Source organism: Penicillium maclennaniae (assembly GCF_028827695.1).
Source record: "Penicillium maclennaniae strain IBT 15551 chromosome Unknown utg000007l:1.0-4884863.0:1.0-4888362.0, whole genome shotgun sequence".
Taxonomy (NCBI): domain Eukaryota; kingdom Fungi; phylum Ascomycota; class Eurotiomycetes; order Eurotiales; family Aspergillaceae; genus Penicillium; species Penicillium maclennaniae.
The window spans coordinates 4341076-4351507 of record NW_026623219.1 but is presented as its reverse complement, the minus strand read 5'-3'; the positions used below and the strand labels follow the sequence as shown (position 1 = coordinate 4351507).

The 10432-nt window shown below is 53.1% G+C and overlaps 5 protein-coding genes across 5 annotated transcripts; 1 reads left to right on the top strand and 4 right to left on the bottom strand.

The window, feature by feature from the left end:
- Window positions 1-100: 100 nt before the first annotated feature.
- Window positions 101-1279, bottom strand: N7477_008833 (PRCC domain-containing protein; the record flags this gene model as incomplete). Its single annotated transcript, XM_056970496.1, has 1 exon — window positions 101-1279. One exon carries the CDS (start codon window positions 1277-1279, stop codon window positions 101-103), a length of 1179 nt encoding a protein of 392 aa, XP_056820528.1.
- Window positions 1280-3882: 2603 nt separating this feature from the next.
- tim13 (protein translocase subunit TIM13) lies at window positions 3883-4262 on the bottom strand (the record flags this gene model as incomplete). Its single annotated transcript, XM_056970495.1, has 2 exons — window positions 3883-4089; window positions 4143-4262. 2 exons carry the CDS (start codon window positions 4260-4262, stop codon window positions 3883-3885), a joined length of 327 nt encoding a protein of 108 aa, XP_056820527.1.
- Window positions 4263-4596: 334 nt separating this feature from the next.
- Window positions 4597-5902, top strand: N7477_008831 (legume-like lectin family protein; the record flags this gene model as incomplete). Its single annotated transcript, XM_056970494.1, has 6 exons — window positions 4597-4695; window positions 4772-4837; window positions 4881-4951; window positions 5012-5093; window positions 5146-5406; window positions 5462-5902. 6 exons carry the CDS (start codon window positions 4597-4599, stop codon window positions 5900-5902), a joined length of 1020 nt encoding a protein of 339 aa, XP_056820526.1.
- Window positions 5903-6239: 337 nt separating this feature from the next.
- On the bottom strand, window positions 6240-7227 carry N7477_008830 (uncharacterized protein; the record flags this gene model as incomplete). Its single annotated transcript, XM_056970493.1, is given in 2 exon segments — window positions 6240-6622; window positions 6633-7227. The coding sequence occupies 2 exon segments, from the start codon at window positions 7225-7227 to the stop codon at window positions 6240-6242; spliced, it is 978 nt and encodes a 325-aa protein (XP_056820525.1).
- Window positions 7228-7505: 278 nt separating this feature from the next.
- On the bottom strand, window positions 7506-10234 carry N7477_008829 (Sin1 family protein; the record flags this gene model as incomplete). Its single annotated transcript, XM_056970492.1, has 3 exons — window positions 7506-9591; window positions 9648-10124; window positions 10212-10234. The coding sequence occupies 3 exons, from the start codon at window positions 10232-10234 to the stop codon at window positions 7506-7508; spliced, it is 2586 nt and encodes an 861-aa protein (XP_056820524.1).
- Between the last annotated feature and the right edge of the window lie 198 nt (window positions 10235-10432).

The following is a 10432-nucleotide window of genomic DNA, read 5'->3' as shown; positions in this document are numbered from 1 at the left end:
ACAGTACACTTCTTGTTAATGTCACATGATCAGTCGCGAAATCTTTTAATTGGTATCTTGGGATTGTAATGTACTCGAAAACGCCTGGAACATGCACAGACTACCATCCATACTTGGAACCGGCCTCTTTCTTGTTTCTTCTGCCTGTGGCAAAGCTCTCCTCCAGCGCCTCTTTCTGTGAGCTCGCGGCGTTGACCAGCTGCTGCAGAGAATGTTTGCCCGGTGCAATTGCACGGACCGGATTGTGCTGTGTAGCAGCCAGTTCAGTCTTTGCAAGCACCTGATTTGTAGCATACTCTTTGTCCGTGTTGAACTCGAGGATGCGAGCCTCAGCTGACGGCACATTGCGGCCAAAGAGCTGTCGTCGCTCTGCCTTGGAAAGCTTCAGGTCATTGGCGATGTTGTCCAATGTTGAAGCCTGCGAAGGGACCGTTGCAGCTGCCGAATCGTTCGCAATGGCAGAGTCAAACTCAGGCGCGGGCACTGGGCCTGCAGATGCGGACTCGGCTTCATTGCTGTAAATCAAGGGCTCGTACGTCCCTGATGAGTTGGGGATCTCATCTGCCCGGCTCGTGTCTTCAGAAGACAGAGAGAAGAGACTGACTTTCGGCTTTGGAGGAGCTGGCGCAGCAGGTGCTGTTGTAGTTGGCTGCGGTGCTACTGTGTCTGCGGGTTGACCTGTAAGTGCTGGCGTTGAGGGTCGGGGTTGGGGCGTGATCTTTGTCGTCTTCTTCTTTTTCTGGTTGCGTGCCACAGACAAAGGCCTGAACATCATGGGGTTTCCCTGCAATTTGACCTCCCCGATTTCTGTCTTTATCGGCGCATCAGTGGTCGTGATTTGCGATCCCAGGCTTCCAGCCGCCGGGATGGTAGCGTCATCTCCAACGGCATCAGCGTTGAAAGCGAAATCGTTCCTCATCTCAGCATCGGCCTCGCGGCTAAAGCCAGGCGTCGCGCCTGTCTTCAGGCTGAACACCTTGCGTGTCGTGGCCACCGGTGCTTTCTGCTCCGCCTTCCTCGGCGCGGGGAGGAAGGAGTTGAATCCGGAGAATGCACCTCCACCCCCTACTCGAGGCTTCTTGCGTGCCGGTCCATCTTCGTCCTGACCGAGTGTGTGCTCGGGCTTGATCTCCGGGAGCGCGACCTGGATCTTGCGCGGGTTGCTGCGATCGATGCGGAATCCAGAGCCGGACTCGGGTTTCTTCGTGGTGGAGGGGGCGGCTGTATTTTCAGGTTCGGCGTCAGAGCCTTCAGAATCGGAATATGCGACCAGCGCCATGGTAGGTGTTGTAGATGATGGGGCAACTAGAAGATGGCAGTGTTATCTCATTACCTCATAGGCCTAGGTGCCTTAGTGCCTGAGTGTACTTGTGCTTTTGCCTTAGTGCCTTGGTGCCTTGGTGCCTCGATCAGTCCCAGTTTTACATCTGCCTCAGGCCTCAAAGTCCACGAGCCCGATCCTGATCCGATTACTCAGCCAAGATGAGGGATCGTAGGATGAATCGGAGCAACTATACGACATTCGAATTGGATTTGACAATAGGATAAAGTCAAAGTAAAACTATTACGGCCGATCCGCCGCATGCGAAAGCATTGAGACAAATGATAGCATCTCCCCCTCGACAGCGTATACTTGAGAGTAGAGTAGGTTACCAGGTCGTAACGTCATCGGTTGCTGGGGGCGGTGATCCGGTTTCTCCGTCGACGGGATTGCACTCATAGCTATGATACGTGAAGGATACCAAGCTCTCGATGTATGGTAAGCACTGTCTAGGGCCCCGTCACAGGATGTTTTGTAAAATAAAAGAGAGAGAAAACGAGTATAGCGAGGGAGTGAGAAGATCTGGACAAAGAAAGACTTGAAACGCCGACGGCACCTGGCCCTTCATTTGAACCGGCCAACTTGTCACGAGTACTCTGCTCTCATGAACGTGTTCGAAGAAGTCATCCCTCTTCTTCCCAAAACTCACCAAGAGTCCTGAATATCGAGGCAGTGGAGCAGCCGGGATCCGAAGGAGAAGAGGAGCGAGATCAATGCGTCATTTCCCTGCCCCTCCCCACCTTCCTCTCTGGACATCTCCCTCTCTTCTTATGGCCCTCGCCCTTCGTCCTCCATGCCGAGTCTAGGAGGCCTGTTGAAAAAACGGCGCAAGGACTCGCAAGACCTCGCGTCGGAGCAAGCATCCGATCCCTCTAACGAGAACCAAGACGGTTCAAGCGCCTCCATGCAACCCGCCGTGCCGTCACAAGCATCTCCGCACCAGCAGGCCCAGGGGTCCAGCAATGCCGCCAGCATCAATAATATCATAAATGCCCCGGCCAATGCCAGCCAGAGTACCCAGAATGCTTCTCAGGCACCCTTTCAGGCTCAACAAGCCCAGAGCCAGGGCCAGAGCCAGAGCCAGCAGCCCCAGAAAGAGCGCACTACGAGGGGCAAGTACTCACAGGAGGATTTCTTGTTGCAGCGCACCCTCGGCACTGGTAGCTTTGGCCGTGTCCACCTCGTCCAGTCCAAGCACAACCATCGTTTCTATGCTATGAAGGTGTTGAAAAAGGCCCAGGTGGTCAAGATGAAGCAAATTGAGCATACCAATGACGAGCGACGTATGCTGAATCGGGTCCGGCATCCATTCCTCGTCACTCTTTGGGGAACATGGCAGGATTCGCGGAACCTATACATGGTGATGGACTTTGTAGAGGGTGGCGAGCTGTTTAGCTTGCTGCGCAAGTCCCAGGTGAGTTTATCAGTCAATCGTGCCCTTTGTGTGCGTTATCTTAACTTTCGTCCCCGCAGCGATTTCCCAACCCCGTCGCCAAATTTTACGCTGCCGAAGTCACGCTCGCCTTGGAGTACTTACACGCACATCAAATCATCTATCGTGATTTGAAGCCCGAGAATCTTTTGCTAGATCGTCATGGTCACTTGAAAATTACAGATTTCGGATTCGCCAAGGAAGTGCCTGATATTACTTGGACCCTATGTGGTACACCCGACTACCTAGCCCCCGAAGTAGTCTCTTCCAAGGGCTACAACAAGTCTGTTGACTGGTATGTTTTTGTTACCCCTCCACGCCCTACCAACTGTCTAATTTCTTCAGGTGGTCTTTGGGAATTCTTATCTTTGAAATGCTGTGCGGGTTCACTCCTTTCTGGGACAGCGGGTCTCCTGTCAAGATCTACGAGAACATCTTGCGAGGCAAAGTCAAGTACCCGCCTTATTTGCACGACGATGCCGTGGATTTGCTCTCTCAGTTGATCACCTCTGATCTCACCAAGCGTCTGGGTAACCTGCACGGCGGTCCCGACGATGTCAAGAACCACGCCTGGTTCGCTGAAGTCACCTGGGACCGTCTGGCCCGCAAGGACATCGACGCGCCCTATATCCCACCCATCCGTGGTGGCCAGGGTGATGCGAGCCAATACGACAAGTATCCCGAAGAGACGGAGCACTACGGTCAGGTGGGCGAAGATGCGTAAGTTCTATTCGACCTTCACTTGAACAACCCCATACTAACCAAAGTAGTTATGGCCACCTTTTCCCCGACTTCTAATCGTGTCTGTATGATTTATGACGAGATGAAAGCCCGCACGGAAATGTATTGGGCCCGGCGGTGCTAGCAGGGAGGCGCTGGGAAAACCTTAAGAAATGTCTTGGAATCTTGGAAGTCTACCCGATCTTGGATCGTATATTAAAGCAACTGAAATCGAGCTTTTGTTTTTTTTTTTCCTCCGCCTCGATGCAAAGGGATGTTTATAACGGGACCTCGTGTCTCCAAATGAACCACGCCTATAATGTACACAGGCTCTGAGGCCGTCAATATTCGTACAGATCTTCCATGATAATCCATCCTTCACTTCCTCGTATCAATTAGACCCGATAGTCTACTGGGTACCCATAGCGACCAGGGCAGAAGCATCGCCGCCCATTTTCTTGCTCTCCTGGGAGACACGGGCAATGTAGGTGCGGCTGGTGACGTTCCACATGGCAATGTACTTCTCCATGCAGCTCGACAGGCAACCGCTCTCCTTGGACGAAAGCGAGGTGCCCGGGGCGGGAACACAGGCGTCGTAGCAGTGCTCGTTAATTTTCTATCAACGTGTTAGCTGAGGTAAATGCGGTGGGGAGAGAGACGGTGACGTACTCCGATCAGAGCGCGGGCATTGCTCATAGCCGCCTCCTGCTGCAGCTGCTGCACGAGGGCGGCCTTGATCTCCTCGGAGGACTTGGAAGGGGCGGTAGTAGAGGAGCCGAATAGTGACATGGTGAATGTGATGGTATGGTGTGGTTGGGTGAAGGTTGAAGATCGAAGTCGAGTTCAAGGATTGAAGCTTCCGCTGTGGCTGGTGGACCTGCGCCACACCTGATGTGGACACCTTACAGTGCGCATCTACACGAACGCCATGCTCTCAACTCTTCTACTTTCTTGACTTCTTCCGGCATTCGCTCCCTCTGCCTTCTTCCCTTTCTCAAATCTCTCTTCTCTGGGTTTCTGGGTTCTCGGGTCCTGGTGACACCGATTAGCCCTCATCCCACTCTACTCCCCACCTCCGGTCTCTCTTTGAGCAGCCCACCGGGCTCTAATTCGATCCTCCACCATGCGTCTGCCCGCCCTTTCTTCCCTTCTCTGCCTCGTCGGCCTGGCCGCGCTGCCTACAACTGCCTACGAAGGTGACCCTGATATCAAAAGCATTCCGGTAGGCCGCTGTTTTTTGACACATTGAGCGCAACCGAGGTACTGATTGCAATCGCTGTATAGCTTCGAACCCACAGTCTCAGTCCGGTATGAGTCTCCTCGGCTCAGTGCAGCTTATCTACGATGCGCAATCCGAGCTTCCCGTCTCGTCATGTTCGAACGCGCCCTTGTTAACGCACGCGATAGCCATACCTCGATTCGGACTTTCAAAGCCGCTGGTTCGACTTCGGAGGAGATACAATCATTCGGGCTGATAAGTGAGGCTCTTTTTCCGGAACTCTGAAAGGGCCGTGCGACTCATTAATTATTCTTGCCAGATACGTTCGTCTCACGGCCGATCGACCTTCGCAGCAAGGATGGATCTTCTCTCGCGTGCCTCTGACTGCGACCAATTGGCAGGTAAGAAGGAATACTAGCTCTGAATGATGCTCAATAAGCTGACATGATTCAGATTGAGCTGGAATTCGCTATCCACGGCGTGGGCAACTTGCATGGCGATGGTTTTGCCATGTGGCTCACAAAACAGCGCGCCACCCAGGGCCCTGTCTTCGGTTCTACAGACCGATTCGAGGGCTTGGGCATCTTCGTAGATACGTACAAGAATAATCGCCCCGGCGTGTCTTTTCCCTACGTCATGGCCATGATGGGTGACGGATCGACTACCTACGACCAGGCGCACGACGGCAAGGCCAACGAGCTGGCAGGATGTTCGGTATGTTCGCTCGTAACATGATATCAACGAGACTCTGAACTCACGAAATTTCTAGGCTCGCGGACTACGCAGCGCTCCCGTTCCTACCAAGTTGCGCCTGACCTACTTCCAAGACAAGTCCCTCACTCTAGACCTCCAGTACAAGACTGAGGACTCGTGGACCAACTGCTTTACTCTCAACGCTGAGGAAACCAACATCGCCATTCCCTCAGTCGCCTACCTGGGTCTCTCCGCTGAGACCGGTGAGCTGAGCGATAACCACGATATCATCTCCCTCAAGGCCGAGAATCTGTACTCTCTGAACCGTAACAGCGGCAGCCGAGGCTCTGACAGCACTAAGGGCCGTGGACGTGGCGGTTCCAACACCAAGCCTCCCAGGGAGAAGGGCAGCTGGACATGGTTTCTGTTCAAGGTTGTCTTGTTCTTCGGTGCTATCGTGGGTGGCTACTTCGGATACACGATCTACCGTACCAAGGCACGGTCGTCGCGTTTCTAAGCTGATCGAGCTCAGGGTAACGTGAAAAGCGGGAGTTTCCTCAATATCAGATATGATATATTGTGCTCCGGTTTTGTTGGCTGAATGTTTTGGTCTTGCATAGCCTTGAATGCGTGTGGTTCTTTTTTGCGTTCAAATGTTGTTTCCAAGCATTATATCTCCTTTTTTTTTTTTCTTACTCACAATATTGAATGAATCCAGTCATGATAAGCTTCATAGTTGTACATCAATTGTGCTTTTATGTGAAAAAAGAAATGCAGTATAAGGGGTATCGTAAACGCCACGCAAATGCAACACCAACCTCGGGGGATCTCAATCGAGTCCTATCGCAATTGCATCACCGCCGCTCTTCGTTCCACATGCGATCGATAATCTGAAACACCTCGGTCACACTTCGCAAAACCACCTCATCAATGCCCAGAGCACCGTACCGATGCTGCATCTTATCCGGATGCCAACGCACACGCTCAACCTTAAGCGTCGCCGAAAGATCCCCGCCAGGCACATGGCGCATAAAGTCCTGAACAGAACCAGGATTCACATCCCGACGTTTGCCAGACTCAACAGGCCAGAATAAAAGATTCCTCAACGGCTTCACTGAAGCATCCTTAGACTCAGAAGCCTCAGAGCCCTTGACAACCCTCGCGATCTCCTCCCAACTAGCCAAATAAGCCTTCCAGGCCTCTTCCCAAACCTTTCTCTTCTTCCTCTCCGCTCCCCCTCCTCAAACTGTCCTCCATGGCCTTCTCAAAGGCCCTTCTCTCCTCATCCCTCCCCCGACCCCGCTGCTCGTTCATCTTAGCCCTCCTCCTCTCCTCCCTCAGTCTCTCCTGTTCCTCCAGCATACCCTCGCGAGTCCGTTCCCACATCCTCGCGCGCACATAGGCAGCGTATTCCTCGTCGTCCATACGCTCCAACTCCCCATCGGGTCCTTCGACCTCTGGGACGGCGTAGGTGTGGATCGGTTGGCCATAGACGCTTTGCCAGTATGCAGCGCCTTCGTCATCGCCTAGCGCATCGAAGAGAGATTCGCGAAATGCGACGCTGGGAGAGATGCCGGGGTTGCTTTCATCTTTTGGGCACGGAGAATGGTCCCTGTGGCGCCTTTTGGAGGGGCGGGAGCTGTGTCTTGGGCTGTGACTCCGATGGTGTCTTTTTGAGCGGGATGAATGGGAGCTTCGAGAGTGGTCTTTGTCGCGGGACGAGCTGCTTTTGAAGCGGAAGCGGCCTTTGCCTTGGTTTGATTTGTATTCTTTCTTCGGGTCGATTGATTTGTTTGGGGACCTTTCTGATTGATTATCAAGGCCCTCGGTTTGAGACTCCATTATCAAGGATAAAATCTGGGCCCTGGCGAGTTCGTAGAGTGAAAGATCAGGATGAAGTAGGTGGTGGAACGCGGAACTTGGGCAGTCCTTATCGCTTATCGCTTATCGGCAGATCTATACACGAAGTTTATCGACTTTTATCGCGATTTACGCTGGGAGGGGGCAAAAGGTTGAAAAGTTCATCAGATTGGTATGAGAAACAGGAGATACACAGACGCCCCATTCCATAGATTTGCTCCTATATAACGCGTCTTACCCGAATCAAAATGATAAAAGATTCAAATGCGATAATGCGCCATGTTCTTCTTGATCTCGTCCACGATCTCAATGGCTTCTAGCGCATTCCGTGCTTCAAAGTCGTACCTTTTCTGTTCTGTGGCATCATTTCCGCGCAGAACCACGACCCGGAAGCTCTTCGGGTGCCGCCGACTGACTTTGCAGCCCACCACGTCATTGAAGTTGATCGAGCGAGTCTTTGTATCGGAGGCGGTCTTGCCTGTTTCTCCCGGCACAATGTGCATGTAGTCATTGTCAAATGTTAAGATGCGGTGATTCGAGGCGGTAAATGACATGGGTTGTTTGCGGAAGACGTGGTAACGGCGGTAGTAGCCACCAATGAGATCTTGTTTCTGCGAGGATGATGGGAGCATGCGCTGAACGTTCTTCTTGCCCTTCTTGCCCTTGTCTAATGCTGTAGGGTTGTTGCTGTCGACTTGCAAAGGTGCGTTCGGTGACGAACTACCTGGAGAGCCACCGAGAGAAAGAGGCCCTGCTCCAAAGCGTCGGCGCACAAGGTCGAGCTCAATGATATTGCCCAATGCCTCCACAGTACGGTCAAGTGGTGCAATGGTATTCGATCCCATTACCTTGAGTAGATAATTACCCTTGTCTAGACCCCAGCGCTTGCACACAGAGTCTAGGATCTCTGCAATATAGCTGTCTGACGTTGTGTTTAAGGTCATGACGTGTGCTGAGCCTTCCAAGTTAATGAACCGAATTTTCAAAGTCTTGGAAACGCCCATGCGAGGAGTGGCATGCGAGATAGGGACCACCGGTCGGTCGGCAGGGGTCAAAGTAGTATCGTTCAACGCAGACGAGAAAGGTTGACCCAGTATAGGGTTCAGGCGAGGACCAGGAGTCTTCGCCGGTGCGGCAACCTGAGTACCCGGAACTGCGAGAGTGGCTGGCTGTTCGCTTTCATCGGAGCCTATGCTCGCGCTAAATTTCGGGTAAAGACGCTCGTTCTCGTCAAATTCCGCACTGGAAGCTTCTACAAGTGCAAACTCATCGTATGGCTTGCCTCGTGAACGACCCCGTGCTTTTGCGGCCTGGTTGTTGTTCGATGTGAAATCGGTCATAGGGAGCGTCCGCCCAAGCGCTGGGAAATCGTATTCAACCTCTCCGTCATCGACCATGCGCAGAGCCCACCGGTTCACGCTCAGCTTTTCGCGTTCAATGGACGGTACACGGGCATCTTCGGAGTACTTCCAGAGCGCAAGACCAATTGTCTCTGCAACAGTTACCGGTGCAGGTTGTTCCGAGAGCTTAGACTGTCGCACAAGCGGCATATCCAGCGGATCCTCGGGATCCGATGAGAAGGGGACATAAATCTTCAAGTACAATGGATCTTCCTGTCCTCTTCCAGAGAGTACCATGAATTTCTCCACCGGGTTACTTGGGGCGCGTTCGCGCGATTTGAGTTGACTTGTCAATAGGCTGACAGGCTGTAATGTGCTGATAGGTCGTGGAGGCGGAAGATCATGTAATTCAGGAGCCGGAGTCTTCAATTTTCGCGGAGATGAGGTTTGGCTTGGTCCAGTCCCAGCGGGGAGCTTGTGCATCAAAACCATTGGCGAGGAAGCATCCATGCCTAGACTGCCGTTGATGCCCACACCAGCAAGTAGTAGGGAGCCAGATCCCGCTGTGGCGTCGAACTCAGAAGAGAGGGCAGAGTCGACAGACTCGGCTCCGGAGTCCTCATCCTCTTCGTGCAAGTCCCCCAGCGCGATGCTCTCTGCGCCACGACTACCGGTCCTTTCTCGTCGCCTACGTGGCCGCTCAGAAACCTGATCCATTGTAGAGAACTGTACTTGGCCCGGTCTGTAGCTCTGTGGTTCGACCTCATTGTCCGTGGACAGCTCACTGCTGGTAGTGGTATCTCGGCGCGGTCGTTGCGGTTGTCGCAATTGATCATGATTTGTTCCTGCAGCTCCAGCAGACCCCATGCTATTGTGCGTGGCAGCATCCTGGGTCGCAGGAGATGTTATCAGAAGTCCCGGGCGTTCGCGCTGTTCGCGAGTTGGAGAGGAATCGGAGCGATCTCGGCGGATGGGCATCTTGGAGAACTTGATCTGATCGACAGTGCTATATTTGAGTCAGACAAATCTCGGACCAGACGAAATGGGGCTTAATGAACGAACCTGTGCATGCTTTCCGTCTCTTCGTCACTCTCGTCGCTCAGATCACTGCTGTCATCGTCCTCGTCGGCCTGACGCTGGACTTCCTGCTGCCGTTCTCGCCGGCCTTTCTTCTTGCCCACCCGTGCATGGTGCCTTCGTGCTGTAATATCCCCATGGCTTTTGCCAGTGACCATGCCCCCTTCGTCGTCCTCGCCGTCCTCTAGGCCGAGGCCCTGGAGTTCATCACGTGCAGCGTTCGCGTCCCGTACAGCTAGTCGGTAGTACTGTGAAGAAACAGCGGCCGTGGTCGGAATTGGAGGAGAATAGGTACGCTTGATGTGGCTAGCGGTATGAGCACTCCCTGCAGTCGCAGCTGACCAGCCCGCCGCGCGAAAACCTGGTGTGTTGAGAACGGCGTTGTTTACGTTGATCAGGCGGTCACCAATGCCGTCCTTGATTGTTGAAAGATAAGAAGATCGCAACTGCCATATGGTAAAGCTAGAGTCCAGTCAGTTCCGCGACAATTAACGGACAGGGCGACGAGGAGGCCCAAAAAAAATCTCCGATATTTCAGGTCTGACTTACTCTTCATTGTGAAGAAGGGACATAGTTACGGCCTACTGAAAGAGACACAGACCTCGTAGAGAAAGCGGGAGGTGCTGCACAGATCAGTGGTCTCGTACAAAGAAGCGAGCTTCACCGCAACAATGTCTTCAAGGTCGAATGTGCATGCTCAGGGATGGCATGCGCGGGTGAAGGACATGCAGTCTCCTATAGTAAGGGGGAGACTTGCTCAATCAGGGCCA